Source organism: Pleurodeles waltl, chromosome 8, assembly GCF_031143425.1.
Source record: "Pleurodeles waltl isolate 20211129_DDA chromosome 8, aPleWal1.hap1.20221129, whole genome shotgun sequence".
In the NCBI taxonomy this organism is placed as follows: Eukaryota; Metazoa; Chordata; class Amphibia; order Caudata; family Salamandridae; genus Pleurodeles; species Pleurodeles waltl.
The window spans coordinates 974,071,708-974,094,156 of record NC_090447.1 but is presented as its reverse complement, the minus strand read 5'-3'; the positions used below and the strand labels follow the sequence as shown (position 1 = coordinate 974,094,156).

Genomic DNA, 22,449 nt, shown 5'->3' with positions numbered 1-22,449 from the left:
TTTTGACATCTTAAAGTCAGAAGGACTTTAATACAGTTCAGCCATACAACATATTATTAAAACCCATACGTAAAATACGTACACTAATTGAACAAAAGAAGCTGGCACATAGTAAAGCCCAAGCATTCTACTATGTGATATTCTATATACACACACACACAAAGTTGTTGTGACCTCAGTTTAGTACTGTTACCTATTTATGCAGGAACACATCCATAAACATTATAAATGCAAGAATCATTCCATATTCTGGAATTAAACAAATCCATTCTAGATAACACCACCCCCTGGTCATCTGTGTGTCGGCATTTAAATTAGAGAGAAACAAAAAAATCTGTTATGCCCAGCAGATGTAATAAAACACTGCATATGTCTCTTTTGCAATGTCCTTGGCAATCAATTACTGAAATGCAACTCAGACATCAGTCTTTTCAGATTCTGCAACAGACTGCTTTTCAAGTCATTAGTCTGGGACATCCATCTTCCACGAATGTTTCTTCGCCAAAAGATTTCAGTATGACATATGCAGATGTACATTAGGTAATACTAATGCAGTTCCAGTACTGTTTTAGTTTTTGTAGATTTGCGAAAGCCAGACGATTCATCTCCTCCACGAGCGTGACTCGTTATCTTCTTCCTCTTCATCATCATCTTGAAGCAAAGAATCATCCACCAAGGACTCTTCTTGAAACTAAATCAGGCCAAAATGTATAGATAATTAACCAATATTGTTGAAAACACTAAATAAACGCAACAAGAAACTGCTTAAAGACATTAGGTTTGAGTCTCAATAAACAAGCTATCTTTTTTTAGCTGTAAGAAAGGAAGTCTTAATAAAAGGATAAATACACAAATAGGAAATATATTTTGCTTTAGTGTCAATCATGTTTATTGTGTTTTATTTTCATACAGCATAAGGCGGGCATACTCACATAGCCCCGCCCCCCACACCTCCAAGTAAATGCCCCCCCAGAATCCATAACTAACACTTTTAACCATCTCTGCCCACTAGTTTAGTTTCACACACCCACCATCCAATTATACTCACTGGTTCTCTGACTGGGCCACTTTTTCCCCAAAGAAGATAGTAGTTCGCTATCAAAACCAGAGCCCTTGGTCTTGGGCATGTTTAAACTCTGCTGTCATGATTATGGTATTCTAAGGTAGGTTTCCACAACTCACTGAATTTGTGTGCCATATTCTTTATGTTAGATGCAAGTTTCTCATACCTCAGGAGTATCCTGTCTCTAGAGCCAGGTCAGGTTGACATTACAGCACCACAAAAATACAATCACCTGCTTCAACACTCTGAGTTGGTATGGTAATGTGTTCCCCTTAACTGAGGGAAGGGCTTATCTCTCCTCTGCAGCTCATCCCAGAATTATCACCTGTGGGCATTTTTCCATTTCTTTTTCCATAGTTAGATAAGACCTTCTTCAAAAACAGCATTAACTTTGGAAATATACAGTATGCAAATTATCATTCCAACACTGCCACACTTCCTTGAGCATTCACCAGGTTTGCTGTTTATTCTTTGTAATTATTTGAGGTGTAATCCTATTTGTAAAGGATACTGTAGAAAGTATCTTTATGCTGTGCATGTTTTGTCTATTTCCTCAAAGTTTAAAGGTCCCTTCCCTTTTTTCTTTGGTAGAGAGATTTAGTCAAAATGTGCTACGTCATGAACTGTATACATTACACTAAATGTCTAATATTAGTAAGAAGGTTTTTAAGGATTGTAAGGTTTCTTGTAGCACATTCTTGGATATGTTGCCCAATGACAATGTGGAAACATTCCACATCGGATAGCCACATTCTGTCCTTGATTGTTTTAACTGTATCATTGTGATAAAGGTCTCTGAGCCTCAAGTACTCTCTGGCTCTCTAGGTCTGAAAATCATGCCAAACACTTTTGTAAACTGTGAGGGGTACAGAGTTAGTCCCACATGTTTGACCAAGCTGTCCCATATCTCTAAGGTGGTTTGCTTGACCAGAGAAACATACAAGGTTCATCCTTACTAGTGCTTCAGGAATGCACAAAACCTCCTCTCCACTGGGTGATCAGCGATCTTTGTCAAGTACCAAAACTTATCAGTCTCTCCTCGCAAACACAATCATATATGGAGAGGTAACCAATCAACCATATTTTGGCCCTGGTGAATCATTAATGACTGCTGTCCCCCCAATAAAAAAGCCTCTCATCCCAATCAGTCTGCCATCATAAACCAGTCTACCTTATCAAATACTATTTGCGCATCTCGAGGAAAAAACACTGCTTGTGCGCTTCCTTATGAGGATGCAGATTTCTATTTTTTTTTTTGTTTTGTTTGGGGGGTGGTAGGGGATGCGTCAGGGGAAGGATTAGGGGGGGTGTCTGCCATGGTTCACAAATCGAGGTAACTAATCTGTGGGAGTTGCTCCTTCCATGGAGCATAAACAGAACTGCCTAATCTAGGCCTGGCGGCTGTTTGAAACCATCGGGATCTGGTCTACATTAATCACTGTGTGGCAGTTTAGTGGCGTTCTACCACCACCTGGGTCCCGACAGCCTCCTGTGGGACAGAAAGCCCTGCTTGGCCTCAAGCACATGCCACCTGCCAGTTGGGGCACACCAAAGGTGATGGCTGTGACTGTGGCGTCCCCATGACTAACCCTTGGTGACAAGAGTAAAGGAGAATATTTACATTAACTCTCCTTCCAAGTTCTGAGGACCACTGGGCAGCTGCCCACTCCCCAACATGATGTGGTACAGTGTGGAAACACTGACACTATATTGAGCACAATATGGATAAAGAGGTGGCTTGGTGACTGACTGGACAGACATTAATTGTAATCACCATGTGCACACCATCACTGAATGAGTTTGCTCTGTTGGGGATGTGAAGCATTTGGAGTGACCGGGGTTCTGGTTTAATATCTTCCGGACACAATAATGGGAAAACTCTGACGTTCAGCAGGCAAAGCTACATTATGAGGCTAGGAGGACAGCCAGGGACTTGTCGTCGGAGCTGACATCCTCCTCGTAGACAGCCACTGTGGAACTGGAGAACGCCAAAATGAAATCACTCCTGGTAGATATCCAGAAAACCCTCACCTCTGTAGGCAGCAAGATAGATACACCTGCTGCCAGAGTAAATAAGCTAATTACTGCCCTCAATAAGCAGGAAAAACCATGCAGCACAGCTGAAAAATAGATTTGCAGCCTAGAAGACGATGCAGTCAGATACAATGAAAAGATCTGACTATGGACAAAGTGCTCAACATCATCGAGGAGACAAAACAAAGACCAGAAAACTAGGTCACAGCGCATTAACCTATGCATAATTAGCCTCCTTGTGTCTACATACACAGACAACATGGCCGGCTATATTGAATCACCTATGTGCCTCCTGAAAGATAACAGTTTTTAGTCACTGTCTACAGTTGAATGTGTGCAAAGATCCCTGTGTCCAAAACCTCCGCCGGAGGCAGCTCCTCGCCTGATTACTGCTAGACTGATCAACCACAGGGATCATGATACAGTCCTACGATAGGCTCGTGAGAAGCACATGCTGACAAGCAAGAGCTCCATCATCTCTATTTCTCTGGACTTCAGGGCTGGTGGTCCAGGAGGCTCCCTGTGAATACCTGCCCATCAAGCTTTGGCTGTGTCAGACTTGCATTCAATATGCATTGCTGTACTCAGAGTGCCTCTAAATCACACCTCGTGATAAGCCTCATGTTATTTGCATCCTCCCAAAGCACTGTACCATTTATGAAAAGCTCATCAAGGATCTGAAGTCAGACTCACCACATGGATCGGCTGCCTTAAACTAGATGACAGCTTTGCGACTAAAGAAACAGCCATGCATGTAAAGGTTTTTCTTTTGATCCTAGTATTTTTGTATAAGACTGGGAAGATGGGGGGTGGGGGAAATGCTGCAGAGAGAGATTGACAGAGTGCCATTTATCGTTGGATTTGTAGCTTGTGCTGATGGACAGCTAAACTCTGGGATGTGTTGCCACTGCCCAACTGAAAGTGGGTGCTTAGTGAGATCCAGTGCCACTGAACTACTGGCCACTTATAGTTCCTGATGCTGCACTCAGTTCATACGTATACCCAGCAGACACCACCACCAATGAAGGTGTTGACTGGCTGGTCCTCAGGACTCCCTGTGGATGCAAGCCCTTAAATAGGTGCGGACCAGTTTGAATTCATTGATGTGTTAATTTGGGGTCAGATTGATGGGATTCTCAAGGTATGATTCACTAGCATGTTGGGGTGGCTGGAGTAGGTGGGAGGGGTTACAGACAATTAAATGATGTAACATATTATGGCAATGGCTTGTGGAGGGTTATAAGTGGTCCTTTATGAGAACAATACTGTAAATGAACAATGCTGTGTTGTATTATATATCAGACAGGTCCACCGCAGTAAACCTCCATGAGACAGAAATAGGGAGATTCATCCCACAATCCAGGACTGTGAGGGGCGTTAATCACTGCAAAATGAGACAGATACTGGCATATTTGATCACCACAAAGCAGATAAATTAACTCTAGGAACTGCAAATTACGATGCAACTGAACTTGCCCTTTCCATTAAAATGGAGCAGCCACAGATTACTCTCTATTCATCATACGCCCAAGGGATGGCTCTATTAAAATTGCATGGGTTCCATTTCAGACTGCTACATGAAGAAAATGATGCACTCTGTAGATACAACATTATTCAGTTGGTGATAGGAGGGAAGCATTTCACACATGTAGACAAAATACAGATGACTTCAATATCCTTCATTAGAACTAGAATAAATGCATAGTGCGATTGCCAGAAACCATAGTAGAGGGTGGAGATTTTAATTTGGCCCTGAATAAACACCTTGATTGCTCAAACCCCACAACACTCTCTCATCCTTTGTCTGCCACTGGCCTTCTACAAATCATGAAAGATCACGGGCTAGTGGATATGTGGAGATGTAGCTGTGCTTCACTTGGCTGGGTTATTGGTTAGGCACATCTGAGGTGCAGTGAACATCTTTCCGCATTCTTGGATCACACTCCCACTTCCCAATTCTAAGTTAATTATAAAACCCCCTGCGCCTAAATATCGTCATTTACCTGCAGTCTCTCAATAGTGCCTTTGCTGAGGAATTGAAGGCTGCAACTTCAAATTATTTCACTACAGATGAAACACATCTGTGTAAGATTCTGTCATTCTACTGGAGGCTTTCAAAGCATACATGAGGGAAATCTGTAAAGCGAATTTTCATCGTATCCGCAATACATTGCGAGGTAGCCTGGATAGGCTGGAGCGAGTACTTAAAACCATTAAGGAGAAATACTCCTTATGTTCCCTCCACTAATATACTGCTGAGATAAGAACGAAATACACACTGAGTTTGTGGATACAGCTGAGCTAAAAGACATCTACATAATGTAGCCAGGGCTAGGGCGTATGGAAAAAGAAACTGACGAGCAAGATTCTGACACTTAATACAACGTATTGGCCGTGGAGAGGAATGATTGGCACCATGTTCTATGATGCTGATGATATACTGATAGATGCTGATGATATACTGATAGAACTGGTAGATTACTACTGCGGGTGCAAGTCCAGTACCTCCAGATCCTGTGATAATTAGACTAAGTATTTTGAACGTATATCTCTAGCCTGGAAAGAAGGTCTCCCAAAACGTTTTTAGATATGCCTATTATGTTGGATGAGGTAACTGCAACAAAAGGAGGGCTTCCCACGTCCCAGGCTCTAGGAGGGGATGGATTTCCAGCGAAGTTCTACAAAGCATATACTATACTCCTAGCCCCTCGATTATTGCAGGTGTACAATCATGCACTTCAGCGAGGTTTACTCCCCCAGTCTAAGATAGTGAATAGTTTTTACACTCCTTAAGCCTGGTAAGCTGCCCACCCCAAAGCAGACCCCTACAAGTTCCTCTCCATAATATATCTAGATACAAAGATTTTAGCTCAAATTTTGGCGAATAAGCTGCTACTGGATGTACCAGATCAGGTGGGTTTTACTCCAGGGAGGTATACTGCCCACAGTCTTACAACACTCTTCGTCTTTATCCATCATTTAGACCCAGGACAATAGGTGGTGGTCTTTCTGGACGCAACCAAGGTCTTTGATTCTATTGAGTGGCAATACATATTTGCAGTCTTGACTCGTATAGGTGTATGTGCACACTTCAATAATCTTGTTTGATTGCTATATGCCAGCCCATTCCCCTAGGATTTGATTAAGGGGTTTGCACAGGGACACCTTTTTTATAGGAAGGTATACCTGCCAATTGTCACCTATACTTCACACCGTCACAACAGATCCCCTGGCATATGCTTTACGACAATTGCATGGTAGGCAGGTTCATTTTCTATTGGAAATTTGATAGCGTCATTAAATGAGGATGACATCAAATTGTACCTATCAAACCCAGCCTAAAACCTTAACCAGGTAATCTGCAAGGTTACTCTACTCAATTGCTCTCTCATATGCTACAATAAACTGGAACAAGTCCAACATTCTCTTGCTCACACAGGCTATACAGCCTTGTGTACTAGAGTTTCCCCTTGCATGGAACACAATGATTATCAATTACCTGGGGGAGTGTGCCAGTCAAGACAGGATCACAGTTAGAAGAGATAACCATGGGACAACCAAGACATATCGAACAGCGTGTCCAGTGATAGATATGTATATTCCATTATCACAGGTAGGGAGAACTGCTTTGATGAAGATGACCCTCTTACCTAACCTACTCTGTCTCTTCAACAACATTGCCATACCACTAAAACAACATTTCAAAACTCTGAAATCCCACATGATCACATTGGCATGGACAGGCAAACAATGCAGGGTGAATGAGAGGCACTGCCCCTTTCTTGTGAGCAGGGTGAGCGACCAAAAAGCATGGCTAACCACAGAGGGCCTACCAGCGCTAAGACAGGTAGGAGCTAGTCAAGTTTTTAACTTAGTCTTAGGAGATTTCCTGAAAATGTGCTCTGAATTTCAGAGAGTAGAAAGGAGAGAATTCTATAATTTAGAAGCAAGAAGGGAGAAGGATGCTACCATTTCTGCTTTTTTGGAATTTGGGGATCACTGCAGAGTAGTAAGTTGAGGATCTAAGAGATCTCACTGGATTAGAAGGTTGGATCAGATGACACAACAGACTTGGGCCCTTGTTGTTAAATACTCTGAAAGCAAAACATAAGCATTTAAATTGAATCTTTTTGTTTAATTGAAAGCCAATTAAGTTTCAGCAGAGAGTTAGCCAGTTAGTCACAGTCTGAGTCTAGACATATTTAGCAAGAGACAGGCTGCCCAAAAATGTGCAGTCTTTTTAATGCTAATTGAGAGAGAGCCAAATATAGTACATTTCCATTGTCCATGTGAGATGTAATCAGAGCCTGGACTACAGATCTAAGGGTCGGGCAAGGCAGAATTTCAAGAACCTTTCTTATAGTTCTTAAAAGGCCAAAACAACCTACCACAAGTGTCCTCACCGGACTTTCAAATGACATCTCGTGATTAAACCAAATTCCTAAATTCAGCACTAAGAAGCCCAGCAAACTGGATTGTTACCTATTATCATGACTTCTGTTTTTTCACCACTGAGTTTTAAACAGAAATTGGCCATCCACTTTACAAATGCTGCAAGGGGTACCTTTAATTGGGTTGCTTTCGAATGCTGCTATGGGGTTAAGGAAATGACCAACTGCATGTCATCCACATAGGATACCAAAGTAAGTCTAAAGGACTGAACAATATGCACTAGAGGTCTCAAATAGACATTAGACAAGGTATGATTCAGAGAGGATGCCTGTGAGACCCCTCACTTAAAAGTCAAGGAAGCAAACAATTTCAAAGCCAACTGTGTCACTCCAGTAAGCAGTAATGTATTGAAACATTGTCCAAAGCAGCACTAAGATCTACCAGAATTAAGGCACAGTGTTGCCACGATCCAATGTACATTTGCGGTTCTCAGTCACAGCCCGGAGCTTGGGTCCTATCTGAGACAGATGAATGAGGTTTTGAGCTCCAGAAATTCAGATAATGCGATCTGATAGGTTTCTCTAGGAGGAAAGTGAAATTGGTATACAATTTTCTAATTGTAGGGCATCTAAAGAAGATTTATTTTAGCAGAGTTTTAACTATAGCATGTTTCCACTCCTTTGACACCAATCCACTGGCCAGGGACCAGTTCAATATATCCCTTAGTACAGGATAGATAACTGCAGTGTGACTAAAATTGAAAGTGGAGACGGCAGGGTCGAGAGGAGAACCTTATTTGAAGCTATTAGCGAGGTCTTCATTGTATTTCATAGGGAGAGAGAGAGAGAGTTTTAAGCCTTTAGATGGACTGGAAATTTCAACCCAGGGGGGTGTAGGGAGACTAAATTCCTTTATCAGGGAAGGATGATTAAATATCTGATATTTTCCTTAAGTAAAATCTGGCTATGTCATTACAGCGGGATGCCGAATTCTTTTTACAGCTGGATCAGTCACAGAGTTCACTACTATAAACGCTTCTTTTGCTAAATAAGTAGCCTTTTCGCTTTGGAAGGAAAAATGTTGCCAGTTTTCTTCTAAAAGGATAGTAACAGTTTTTAATTGCCTTCAAGTATATGCATTTACTTGGGGCATCCTAAGTCTTTCTCTACATTCTTTCTGGGATTTTACTATTCTTTTTTAGCTCCCGAAGATGGTAGTCAAACCAAAGGCCAGGCCCCTTTGAGCGCCAGTGTGCTCCAGAACAAGATAGTTTTATCTAGTGCAGTGGTGAGCCAGTCTCTGAATTTTTTATCTGCTTCTATTACATTCTGATTTACATCTGGCTTTGCGAAGGTTGGTAGATCAAATTGTACAGGTTCCAATTTCTATCAACATCTACCACTACATGTGTTGGGAGGGACACAGGGGTGTTAAAAGACTGTAGCAAACTCAGGAACACAAAGTAATCTGCACACGAAAAGGCGTATGAACTCATATCATGAACAATGAAAAACACAGCATCAAGAAGGTGGCCCCTTCTTATGTGTCGGAAAAAACACCAATTGTGTTAAGTCAAACTGCATCTAAATCTTGAAGATTAGTAGCCTGAGAGAAATGTAGATTGTGTAAGTGAATATTCCAGTCACTAAGGAGGGGGAGGGTGTTAGTAGTTATCGCCTCTGCTAAAGCTTGTAAAAACAGTGATGTAGAGCACATATGTAGCCAATAACTTAACAGTGAAGAGTAAACTTTCACAGTATGGTACAGGGAGTGACGAGACTATCATGATTCTGCAACCTTTTCTGCCTAAGCGATCCATCACAGCCGACTATATAATCACCTCAGGGGATAGCCAAAATATCTGGCATAAAACGTTCATGGTGCCAAGTATCCTTTAAGAACATTACATCCAGTTGTCTCTCCTCAATAAAAGTAAACAGATCAAGTTGCTGTCTTTCTCAAGATCTACAGTTTATCAAGAAAAGATGCCAAGTTATATTACTTCCGCAACAAGAGACCTTGGAGTATAGGCACACACTTTACAGGTTAGTGGTAATATATTAGGGTTTATAAAGTTCTGATATTTTTTTGCTACACTTACTCTACACAGCAAAAGTTATGATGCAGAGTAAGTAAGGCATAAGAATAGACTTGACTAGGCACATTAGTGGCGTGTCCGCTACGCATACCTGCTGCAATTCCACGCCTTGGCCTTTAATGAATAGTGTGGCTGGAAAAATATAATAAAGCGCACACAACTATGGCATCTCTGCATTACACAAGATGGGGACAAAAACTCCCTCTGCAATTAGGGCACAGACTAGGGACCATGCGAAGAACATTAAATGTATTCAGTACAACACAGGATTAAAGTGGAAAACACAAGTATAAGGAAATGCCTCCTTGGCATGGTTACCCCCCTAACGTTTTGCCTTTGCTGATGCTAAATTATGATTGAAAGTGTGCTGGGACCCTGCTAACCAGTCCCCAGCACCTGTGTTCTTTCCCTAAACTGTACCTTTGTCTCCACAATTGGCACAACCCAGGCACTCAGGTAAGGCCCTTGTAACTGGTACCCCTGGTACCAAGGGCCCTGATGCCAGGGAAGGTCTCTAAGGGCTGCAGCATGTCTTATGCCACCCCAGGGACCCCTCACTCAGCACATGCACACTGCCTTACAGCTTGTGTGTGCTGGTGGGGAGAAAATGACTAAGTCGACATGGCACTCCCCTCAGAGTGCCATGCCAACCTCACACTGTCTGTGGCATAGGTAAGTCACGCATCTAGCAGGCCTTACAGCCCTAAGGCAGAGTGCACTATACCACAGGTGAAGGAATATGTGCATGAGAACTATGCCCCTACAGTGTCTAAGCAAAACCTTAGACATTGTAAGTGCAGGGTAGCCATAAGAGTATATGGTCTGGGAGTTTGTCAAACACGAACTCCACATTTCCATAATGGCTACACTGAAAACTGGGAAGTTTGGTATCAAACTTCTCAGCACAATAAATGCACACTGATGCCAGTTTGCAATTTATTGTAAAATACACCCAGACTGAAAGTGCTTGTGGCCTACCGTGAACCACAAGTAATGCCTGTGGGCAGGCATCTACTTTTGGCGGCGAGGCTGGAGGAGATAATGAGAAAAACAAGGAGGAGTCACCCACCAGTCAGGACAGCCCCTAAGGTGTCCTGAGCTGAGGTGACCCCTGCCTTGAGAAATCCTCCATCTTGAGTATGGAGGATTCCCCCAATAGGATTACGGATGTGCCCCCCTCCCCACAGGGAGGAGGCACAAAGAGGGTGTAGCCACCCTCAAGGACAGTAGCCATTGGCTACTGCCCTCCCAGACCTAAACACCCCACTAAATTCAGTATTTAGGGGCTCCCCAGATCCCAGGAAATCAGAATCCTGCAACCTAAAGAAAGAAGAAGGACTACTGACCTACACGCCTGCAGAGAAGGCGGACGACGACAACTGCTTTGGCCCCAGCCCTACCGGCCTGTCTCCAACTTCAAAAACCTGCTCCAGCGACGCATCCGACAGAATCAGATAGAGAGGCCCACCCTGACCGCGACTGCCTGTAACAAGGGACCAGATGCCTGGAACCAACACTGCACCCGCAACCCCCAGGACCTGAAGGAACCGAACTCCAGTGCAGGAGCGACCCCCAGGCGACCCTCTGCCTAGCCCAGGTGGTGTCTACCCCGAGGAGCCCCCCTGTGCCTGCCTGCATCGTTTAAGTGACCCCCGGGTCCCTCCATTACTTCCTATCTAAAACCCGTTGCCTGTTTGCACTCTGCACCCAGCCGCCCCTGTGCCGCTGAGGGAGAACTTTCTGTGCCTTCTTGTGTCTCCACACCCCTCCTCCCCCCGGTGCCCTACAAAAGCCCCCTGGTCCGCCCCCCCCCCCCCCCCGAGGACGCAGGTACTTACCTGCTGGCAGACTGGAACTGGGTCACCCCTGTTCTCCATTAAAGCCTATGTGTTTTGGGCACTTCTTTGACCTCTGCACCTGACCGGCCCTGAGCTGCTGGTGTGGTAACTTTGGGGTTGCCTTGAACCCCCAGCGGTGGGCTACCTATGCCCCAACTTTGAGACTTGTGTTTTACTTGCCTTCAAAAACTAACCTTCACTTACCTCCCCCAGGAACTGTTGATTTTTGCACTGTGTCCACTTTGAAAATAGCTTATTGCCATTTTTACAAAGACTGTATGTGATAATGCTTTTATTCAAAGTTCCTAAAGTATCTGTGAAGTACCTTACAACATGTAAATCTTGAACCTGTGGTTCTTAAAATAAAATAAGAAAATATATTTTTCAATATAAAAACCTATTGGGCTGGAGTAAGTCTGAGTGTATGTTCTTCATTTATTGCCTGTGTGTGTACAACAAATGCTTACCACTACCCTCTGATAAGCCTACTGCTCGACCACACTACCACAAAATAGAGCATTAGAATTATCTACTTTTGCCACTATCTTACCTCTAAGGGGAACCCTTGGACTCTGAGCACACTATTTCTTACTTTGAAATAGTATATACAGAGCCAACTTTCTACAAGAGTGTAGAAAAAAAGAACCAAGAATTTAATCTTAAAGAATACACGTTCGGAAACAATACGGACGATGATAGAAAAACAGAAAGAATCCCATTATAGACTGTTTGGAGCAGAGAACTCTGAGCAAGAGGAACACACGTCTGAACCCAATGGCGGAGAAAAGCAATCTAACAAAGGACTTGATGTCCATGAGGAGTATCATCGAGAAGAGGAGTCACTCGATCCTGTGACTCGAAAACTTTCTTCGAACAAAAACAATTTGTACTATCCCAAACCCAACACTGGATGGTGAGCTTATGCACATCATGTCTATCTACAGCTACACATGCCATTGAACATAAAGGATTCTTTATACAACACTAACTACTACACTATCATTGGTATATCTCCCTTTCGAGATATATACACACACACAATATATACATACCCGAAAACAAGCAGACATAGCATAAAATGTACAGGGCCCTATTTTTTTTTTTTTTAGGGGGGGCGGGGAAGCGCGGGAGGAATTGAGGAGGAGGGTGGGGTGTGCATCTATGAAGTAAGTGGAATGTGAAATAGTGACCCCAACCAAGGTGAGTATGGTAGTTAGCTCGGAGCTGGGGAAGAAAGAAAACACCAAAGGTAACTAAAGCAAAGTGTCCTTAGCGACCGGGTGCAGGGTGAATATCTACCCGGTCGTCCCATTGGCTAACACAGGGAAGTCGCAGTTGGAATTTGTTTGTTTCAGGACCTTTCCCAGTGGACCTCGAGGAAACCCAAAGACAAGAGGAAGGTTTGAGAGTGCCCCCACCCAAGGATATCCAGAAGACAGGAGTACCTACACCAGGAGACCCGGATGCATAGTGGTGAAAGGACGTCAGAAACCCTCGCTGAAGTCAATGGAGGTATCAGTTGGCCAGCTGCTGTCGCGACCTGTGGACCAGTGATGGATTCCGGACCTGAAAAGGAAGGAGACCGAGACCAGCACCCTCAGAGGGGCCCAGGTGGTGTATGTGGCAATGCCCACCCTCCTAGAGTTGAAGTTCCTGCAGGTTGGTGATGGAAGACGTCCAGCTGCAGAAGATCCTACGAGTTGCCTACAAGCTGTCCCACGTCGGTCATCAGACTGCAGGAGGGTCAGTGACCTGCGTTGCCACCATCAAGCATTGGCAATTGCAAGCAGGAGCTAAAGATGGATTTGCAAGTTTTTGGGGACCAACAAGGTCAAGAAAACTCTACTCTTGAGGGGGAGTCAGGGCTGGCCCTCAGCACAAGGTGGAGGGCAGGGGGGAAGTATAAGTCATTGGAGCCCCCACAAGTGATCTACAGGCGATGGACACGGAGTCCCAAGGAGGCCTCAGCAGTAATGAATTCTGAATATCTCTTGGAGGAAGTGCCAACAAGCCCGGCATCAGCAACAGTTGCGGTGCACATTAGTGCTGTTCCAGTGGCTGCAGCAGGGGCCCACAGTCTCCCAAGTGGATCAGAAGTCAAGAGGAACCCGAGGAAGACCACAGAACCAACAGATGTATTGCAGAGCCTTTCAATGTCCTTGGGACAGCAGGATCCACCAGCCAGACGTTGTTGTCTTGAGGTGACTGCAGATGCAGGGGAGTGACTCTTTCACTCCAAGGGAGATTCCTTCTTGCTTCTCAGATGCAAACAGAGTCCTTGTGACCCTGAAGGAATCACAGACAATGATGTTGCAGAAATTTTACAGGTGCTGGAGAAACAATGTTGCAGTGGGAGCCCTCCCAACTGGATACAGCCTTATTTCAGGTCCAAAGCAGACCAGCAGCGGTTCCAGAGGCCAGGAGCAGAAAAGTCTTGCATAGAGTTCCTGTTGTAGAGTCTTGCTTGACAAAATGAGGACACACCCTTGGGAGAGCCCTTAAGTAACACTAAAAGACAGTTGGTCACTCTGCGGTGACCCACCTATCAGAGGGGGTCAGGGACATCAGTTACCTGGCCTAACCAATCAGATGCTCCCAGGGGCCTCTGCACATCTTGTTTCCAAGATGACAGATCCAATCAGCCACATGGCAGAGCTCTGTGTACACCTCTCTAGGGGGGATCTGAATAGGGGGGTGGACATTCCCCTGCACTTTGTGTGGTTTCGCACCAGAGCGGGAGGCAAGGGTCCCTGCACTAGTGCAAACCGGTTTATGCAGGGAGACCCCTGGTGTACCAAAGACCTGGGTAACTAAGTGCCCTATACTAGGGACTTACATGGGTGCACCAGTATGCCAAGTGTGGGGCAAGAAAGTTACCAAGCAACCAAATTTAGAGGAGAGCACACAGCCACTGGGGTCCTGGTTAGCAGGATCCCAGTGAACTAAAGTCTAAACATAATGACATCATGCAAAATGTGGGGGTAACTCTGCTAGAAAGATGGTACTTTCCTACACCTGCCGAGCAAGAGAAAGAATGAAGAGAAGAACCTGAGAAAGAGTGGGCAGAAAGGGGATCGATCTGTCTTTCTGAACACCATGCCACAAATGTTCCCAATGGCAGGCATATACTATGTGGGTGGAGGGACGCCTAGCTGCCAAGTTAACAATGGAGACTTCCGGGGAAAGGTCGAAAGCTGCCAACCGCCACCACTCAATCTCCACGCAGGAAGGTGAAGAGTTGACAGATTCGGGTGGAGAGCCCTCCCCTGCTGCTGTAACAGAAGATCCTCCCAAACGGGCAGCTTGATTAGAGGATTGATGGACATGCTCAAAAGCAGAGGATAGTAGACTCTCCATGTCTAGTCCCGAGCCACAAGGATTACTTCGGCCCAGTCATTCTTGATCTTCATGAGAACTCTGGGCAGAAGTGGTATTGACGGAATGGCGTGTAGGAGGCCTGAGCTCCACTTGAGACAAAAAGCTTCTCCAAGCGTGAGCTGCCTTAGAGACCATAGTTCACAGAAGTGCTGACATAGCCCGTCCTCATTGGTGGCAAACAGATCTAACCAAAGCTCTCCCCACTGCTGAAACAGACCTTGCAGCACCTCTGAATGGAGACGACATTCGTGATCACTAGGCATATTCGGCTGAGTTAGCCCAGCTTGGCGCTAAGAGAACCTGCCAGGTGTTAAACCACCATTGAAGTGTCCTGACTTTCTAGGAATGTGCAGAGATGCAAGGCCTTTTGATAAAGGGTCCATGACCTCACACCGCCCGTTTGTCGCAGTACTATATGGTGGTGGTGCTGTCCGTGAACATTTGTACTAACCTTCCCTTGAAAGAGGGAAGAAATGCCTTCAATGCTAACCGGATTGCACAGAGCTCCAACAATCAGATGTGGACGCCGAACTCCACCAGAGACCATATGCCTCTGATCTTCACCTCTTCCAGAGTGCCACCTCCTCCCATGAGTGATGCATCTGCCGCTACTGTCAGATCTGATTGGGGAAGGGAGAGGGATCTGTCTCTGACCCAATCGCAATTCATTCACCCTCACTGCAGATTGTGGGCAGTTCCCTCTGAGATCTGGACCTTGTTGGAGAGATATCCTTGATCCTGCGCCCACTATCACTTCAGGTCCCACTGCAAAGCCTGCAAATGCCATCTGGTATATGTCACCAGCATGATGCAGGAGACCACGAGGCCCAGTAACGTCAGTCATTCTCTTCAAAATCAAGGATAGAGGCTGAAACATCAGTATCATAGGCTGAATGTCCAGAACTCACCATTCAGGAGGATAAGCCAGAAACTGCACAGTGTCCAAAACAGCTCAGATGAAAGGAAGCGTCTGAGAGGGTATCAGGTTTGACTTCGGCGTGTTTATAGTAAATACCAGCAAATCCAGGAGGCCTGCCATAGTCGGAGGTAGGAGACCACTGCCTGGGGAGAGCCCACCTTTAACAGCCAATCCTCGAGATAGGGGACGACACACTCCTGATCTGGGTAGATGCAACCACTGCCATCACCTTGGTGAACACACGAGGGGAGCTGGTAAAGCCAAAGGATACCACAGTAGACTGAAAGTGCTTGTGGCCTACCGTGAACCACAAGTAATGCCTGTGGGCAGGCAGGAGAGGAATAACACTACCATCCAGTCCTCCTAGGTCCAGGGCATATAAGAGCTAAGCCAGAGTGAGCATTTTGAATGTCTCCTTTTGAGGAAGAGCGCAAGGGATCAAAGGTCTAGGATAGGGAAGAGGCCATCGTCCTTTTTGGGTATCAGAAGGTAGCGGGAATAGCAACCACAAACTACTTTTGGCACAGGAACCCTCTCTGTGTCTCTCTTGGCCAAGAGAGTCGTAACTTCTTCGCATGTGATCCACTGTCATCTGGTCGTAGGATGGTGGCATGGGGGGGAGGGGTAGTTTTGAAGGCGAGGAAGTGAACCCTTCAGACTATCTAAAATACCCACCTGCCCGACGTGGTGGATTGCAAGCGGAGCAGGTGATGGTGGATCCTGTCTCTGATTGGCCCCTGATGGGAGTCAGACTAGGAAGGATTAGAGGCTGCTCCGGTGTGGATGAAGGGAAACTGGCCAGATGGCTCCCTGATACATGGGGGTCAGTGGATCCCATGCCCGCGGCCATGCAAAGGTTGGCCACCATGCGCAGCACTGTGGCTGGCTGGGAATAAACCCATTTAGAGGCCCCTTCTGTAGCCACAAAAGGGGTGAAAAGCTTCTGAGGGGGAAGAGGGGCCGTAGCACAAGAATCCTTGAAGCACTCGAGTGCCGCATCTGCCTTGTCTCTGAAGAGACAGGTGCCTTCAAAGGGCAGGTCCATCAAAGTAGCATGAACATCCCCTGAAAAGCCAGACGTCCTCATCCAGGCATGGCGCCTTAGGGCCACTGTCGACTAAACATCTCTGCCTAGCGAGTCAATCACATCCAGTCCGCAAGAATTGTGATCTTTTCTGCATCTCTCCCATCGGCAGCAGCCTGAAAGAGCATGAGGGCCACCTCCTATGGGACCTGTGGCAGCACTTGAGCAATGGTATCTGTAGGAAAATGCCACTGTTGTTAGGGGGTAACCATGCCGTTTTCCTTTTGTTGATGCCAGCTTTGATTGAAAGTGTGCTAGGACCATGCTAACTAGGCCCCAGCACTAGAGTTCTTTCCCTAAAACTGTACCTTTGTCTCCACAACTAGCACAACCCTGGCACACAGTAAGTCCCTTGTTAAAGGTATCTCTGGTACCAAGGTCCCTGTGGCCAGGGAAGATCTCTAAGGGCTGCAGCATGTATTATGTCACCCTGGGGGGCCCTCACTAAGCACATGCACACTGCCTCACAGCTTGTGTGTGCTGGTGGGGAGAAAAAGACTAAGCACCTCACAGTGCCGTGCCCACAACTCACTGTCTGGCCTTACAGCCCTTAGGGAGGGTGCTCTATACCACAGGTGAGGGCATAGTTGCATGAGCACTATGCCCATACAGTGTCTAAGCCAATTCTTAGACATTTTAAGTGCAGGGTAGCCATATTGAGTATATGGTCTGGGAGTTTGTCAAACACGAACTCCACAGTTCCATAATGACTACACCGAATACTGGGAAGTTTAGTATCAAACTTCTAAGCACAATAAATCCACATTGATGCCAGTGTGGGATTTATTGAGAAATGCACAGAGAGGGCATCTTAGAGATGCCCAATGTATGCCAGCCCAACTGCTAGTGCTAGGCTGACCAGTCTCTCTGCCAGCCTGCCACTTCCAGACAAGTTTCTGGCCACATGGGGTGAGTGCCTTTGTGCACTCTGTGACCAGGAACAAAGACTGTCCTGGGTGGAGGTGCTTCACACCTCCCCTTGCAGGAACTGTAACACTTGGCGGTGAGGCTCAAAGGCTCAAGCCTGTTGTTACAGCACCCCAGGGCACTCCAGCTAGTGGAGATGCCCGCCCCCCCCCCGACGCAGCCCCCACTTTTGGCAGCAAGTCCAGGGAAATAATGAGAAAAACAAGGAGTCACCCCCTCAGCCAGGTCCACCCCTAAGCTGACCAGAGCTGAAGTGGACCCCTCCTTAAATCCTCCATCTTGCTTTGGGGGATTTAGCCCAATAGGAATAGGGATGTGCCCCGCCCCCCCCTCCCTAAAGGAAGGAGGCACAAGGAGGGTGCAGCCACCCTCAGGGACAGTAGCCATTGGCTACTGCCCTCAAGCCCTAACACACCCCTAAATTTAGTATTTAGGAGCGACCCTGAACCCAGGAAATCAGATTCCTGACGACCTACAAAGAAGGACTGCTTAGCTGAAAAGCCCCACAGAGAAAGGAGGACGAGAACAACTGCTTTGGCCCAAGCCCTACTGCCCTGTCTCCAACTTCAGAGAACCTGCACCAGCGACGCATCCTGCGGGACCAGCGATGTCTGCCGATCAGAGGACTGCCTTGTACCTAAGAAGGATCAAGAACTCCTGTGGGTAGCGGACCTGTCCAACCAAGCAAGAAGAAACCATCTGTAGGAAGTTGGCTCTGTATATACTATTTCAAAGTGAGAGATAGTGTGCACAGAGTCCAAGGGCTCCGCTTAGAGGTAAGATAGTGGCAAAATAAGATAATTCTAATGCTCTATTTTGTGGTAGTGTGGTCGAGCAGTAGGCTTATCAGTGGGTAGTGTTAAGCATTTGTTGTACACACACAGGCAATAAATGAGGAACACACACTCAAAGATTTACTCCAGGCCAATAGTTTTTATATTGAAAAATATATTTTCTTAATTTATTTTTAGAACCACAAGTTCAAGATTTGAAGTAAATACATAAAATGCAAGGTACTCCACACAGGTAAGCCAGGAACTTTGAATTAGAGCAATAACACATACAGTTTTGTTAAAATGGCAATAAGATATTTTAAAAGTGGACACAGTGCAAAAATCAAGTTCCTGGGGGAGGTAAGTATTGGTTAGATTGTGAGGTAAGTAAGACACTTACAAGTCTCAGTTCCTGGGCATAGGCAGCCCATTGTTGGGGGTTCAAGGCAACCCCAAAGTTACCACACCAGCAGCTCAGGGCCGGTCAGGTGCAGAGATCAAAGAGGTGCCCAAAACACATAGGCGCCTATGGAGAACAGGGGTGCTCCGGTTCCAGTCTACCAGCAGGTAAGTACCTGCGTCCTCGGAAGGCAGATCAGAGGGGTTTTGTAGAGCAGGGGAAGGGGGGGAATGGGGGGGGGGGCACAAGTAGGCACACAAAACACACCCTCAGCGGCACAGGGGCGGCCGGGTGCAGTGTGCAAACCAGGCGTTGGGTTTTGTATTGGATTCAATATAGGGACCCGGGGGTCACACTAGCAGTGCAGGAAGGGCACAGGGGAGCTTCTCGGGCCAGCCACCGACTGGGCTAGGCAGAGGGTCGCCTGGTGGTCACTCCTGCACTGAGGTTCAGTTCCTTCTGGTCCTGGGGGCTGCGGGTGCAGTGCTTGGCCCAGGCGTCGGGTCCCTTGTTACAGGCAGTCGCGGTCAGCGGAAGCCTCTGGATTCTCTCTGCATGCGTCACTGTGGAGGAGCAGGGGGGTCGTCTCGGGCTACCCATGAAGTCGCAGTTGCCTGGGAGTCCTCCCTGTGGTTTTGGTTCTCTGGATCTCAAGCCGGGGCGTCGGGTGCAGAGGGTGAAGTCTCACGCTTCCGGTGGGAAGAGTGAGGTCTTTGAAAGTTGTAGAAAAGTTGCAATATTGTTGCCGTTTGTTGAGTAGAGACGCTGCTCACAGGAGTTTCTTGGTCCTTAGGTTCAGGGCAGTCCTTTGAGGCTTCAGAAGTCGCTGGTCCCTGTGGATCCGTCGCTGTTGAAGTTTTTCGAGTCAGGAGACAGGCCGGTAGGGCTGGGGCCAAATCAGTTGTCTTCTGTCGTCTCTGCAGGGCTTTCAGGTCAGCAGTCCTTCTTGTAGGTTGCAGGAATCTGATTTCCTGGGTTCTTGGGCGCCCCTAAATACTAAATTTAGGGGTGTGTTTAGGTCTGGGGGCAGTAGCCAATGGCTACTGTCCTGGTGGGTGGCTACACTCTCTTTGTGCCTCATCCCTGAGGGGAGGGGGGCACATCCCTAATCCTATTGAGGGAATCCTCCAAACGTAAGATGGAGGATTTCTAAAGGCAGTGGTCACCTCACCTCAGGATACCTTAGGGGCTGTCCTGACTGGTGGGTGACTCCTCCTTGTTTTTCTCATTATCTCCTCCAGCCTTGCCGCCAAAAGTGGGGGCAGTGGCCGGAGGGGTGGGCATTTCCACTAGCTAGGATGCCCTGAGGGGCTGTAACAAAAGGGGTAAGCCTTTGAGGCTCACCGCCAGGTGTTACAGTTCCTGCAGGGGGAGGTGAGAAGCACTTCCACCCAGTACAGGCTTTGTTCCTGGCCACAGAGTGACAAAGGCACTCTCTCCATATGGCCAGCAACTCGTCTGGTTGTGGTAGGCTGGCAGAAACTGGTCAGCCTAACACTAGAAGTTGGATTGGTATTCAGGGGGCATATCTGAGATGCCCTCTGGGTGTATTTTACAATAAATTCCACACTGGCATCAGTGTGGATTTATTGCGCTGAGAAGTTTGACACCAAACTTCCCAGTATTCGGTGTAGTCATTACATGGCCCATGTCCAGAGAAACCAACGACCCAGAGAGGATCTCCAGGCCACTAGGATGACGTGTCCACACTGGGCTAACCTCTCTGCACCCCCACGACGATGCCTGTAGAGGGAATCCCGAGGACACCCCTGACTGTAACTGCCCGGGACGAAGAAATCCAACCCCTGGAAGGAGCACTGCACACACATCCCCCAGGCCCGTGAATAACTGACCACCAGTGCAGCAGTGACCAGCAGGCGGCCCTCACCCTTGCCCAGTCAGTGGCTGGCCCTAAGAAGCTCCCCGTGCCCTGCCTGCAACGTCTGAGTGACCACCGGGTCCAGCCATTGAAATCTATTGTAAACCTGATGCCCTGTTTGTCCACTGCACCCAGCCGCCCCTGTGCCGCTGAGGGTGTTGTTTGGACCCCCCCCCCCCAATGCTCTACTAAATTCCCCTCGTCTGCTCCCCAAGGACGCAGGTACTTACCTGCCAGCAGACAGGAACCGAAGCACCCCGTCTCCATAGGCGCCCATGTTATTTGGGTTCCTCTTTGACCTCTGCACCTTACCGGCCTTGTGTTGCTGGTGCTGGGTGTTTGGGGCTGACTTGAACCCCTAACGGTGGGCTACCTATGCCCCGGACACTGAACTTGTAAGTGCTTTACTTACCACATTAACTGTACTTACCTACCCCAGGAACAGTTGAATTTTGCACTGTGCCCACTTTTAAAATAGCTTAGTCATTTTATGAAAAACTGTGTACATTACTGTTTAGGTTCAAAGTTGTAACTATACCTATGCAAAGTACTTTACATTTAATCTACTTACCTGCAATTTGAATCTTGTGGTTCTAAAATAAATTAAGAAAAGAATATTTTTCTATATAAAAACCTATTGGCCTGGAGTTAAGTCATTGAGTGTGTGTTCTCATTTATTGCTTGTGTATGTACAACAAATGCTCAACACTACCTTCTGATAAGCCTAACTGCTTGACCACACTACCACAAATAGAGCATTAGTATTATCTATTATTGCCTATGTCAAGCCTCTTGGGGAACCCCTGGACTCTGTGCACACTATATCTCATTTTGATATAGTATATACAGAGCCAGCGTCCTACAGTATCTTATAGTGTGTGGGAGTAAAGGCCCAAAAGGCATGTGGTGTTCATGGACCGCAATGCTGGGCTGGTGGAAGAAAGAAATCTTCTTCCCAAGTGGGCCCAACCTTTTGGTTCTTCTATCCGGGGGTGCGGAAGGGAACATGCCCTGGGAAATAGTGGCTTGGCTAGCCAAGCTCTCAGGGGTAGGGTCTTGCGTCAGAAAGGTTGGGTCTCCTCGAACTGGTTTATGGTGGGCAATTGTCATGATCACAGGAGAACCTGTCCTGGGCTTGGACACAGTACCCCAGTAGGCAATCCGTAAGAGATTAATTGAAGAGGAGCTTAGGTTCCGAGGAGGAAGTCGCAGGTTGATGCACCTCTGTCAGGTTGGTCCTGTCGGCCATGGAAGGCAACTCAAGGTCTAAGACCTCAGCTTCTAACCACCATGAAATAGGAAGTTCCCTTCTCCACAGCCACTGTAGGGGGAGAAAGCATGCCTGTATCTGGAAAAGAATCCAGTCTGCTGGCCTCACCCAAGTCTGTACTCCATTCCATACGGTCCGCCCATTCCTCACATAACCTAGCCCCTAAGAAAGATGCGCATGATCAGACATAGGAGGCAAGGCTCCTGCTGGCATTGAAGTCACCGTCGTACGACGCCCATTCAGCTCCATGTAGGAGTTGGCATTGAGAATGGGGATGGTCTGCCAGAGGGTGGGGTGGCAATAAGAATGGGGATGGCCTGCCTGAGGGCACGGAGGCATTGGCATCGGGTTGGTATGACTGACGTTATTCTGGATCCAGGAATAGATCCATCGG

General features: G+C 46.8%; 1 protein-coding gene across 3 annotated transcripts in view; it reads right to left on the bottom strand.

Annotated features, from left to right (window-relative positions):
* Positions 1 to 164: 164 nt before the first annotated feature.
* LOC138250391 (RNA-binding protein 26-like) overlaps positions 165 to 22,449 on the bottom strand; it is a 623,852-nt gene continuing 601,567 nt past the window's right edge. For all 3 annotated transcript variants that reach the window (XM_069205212.1, XM_069205213.1, XM_069205214.1), the window contains one exon: positions 165 to 691. In XM_069205212.1, the coding sequence (XP_069061313.1) occupies positions 602 to 691 (90 nt within the window). In that variant the 3' untranslated portion in view covers positions 165 to 601. The remainder of the gene's footprint in view (positions 692 to 22,449) is intronic.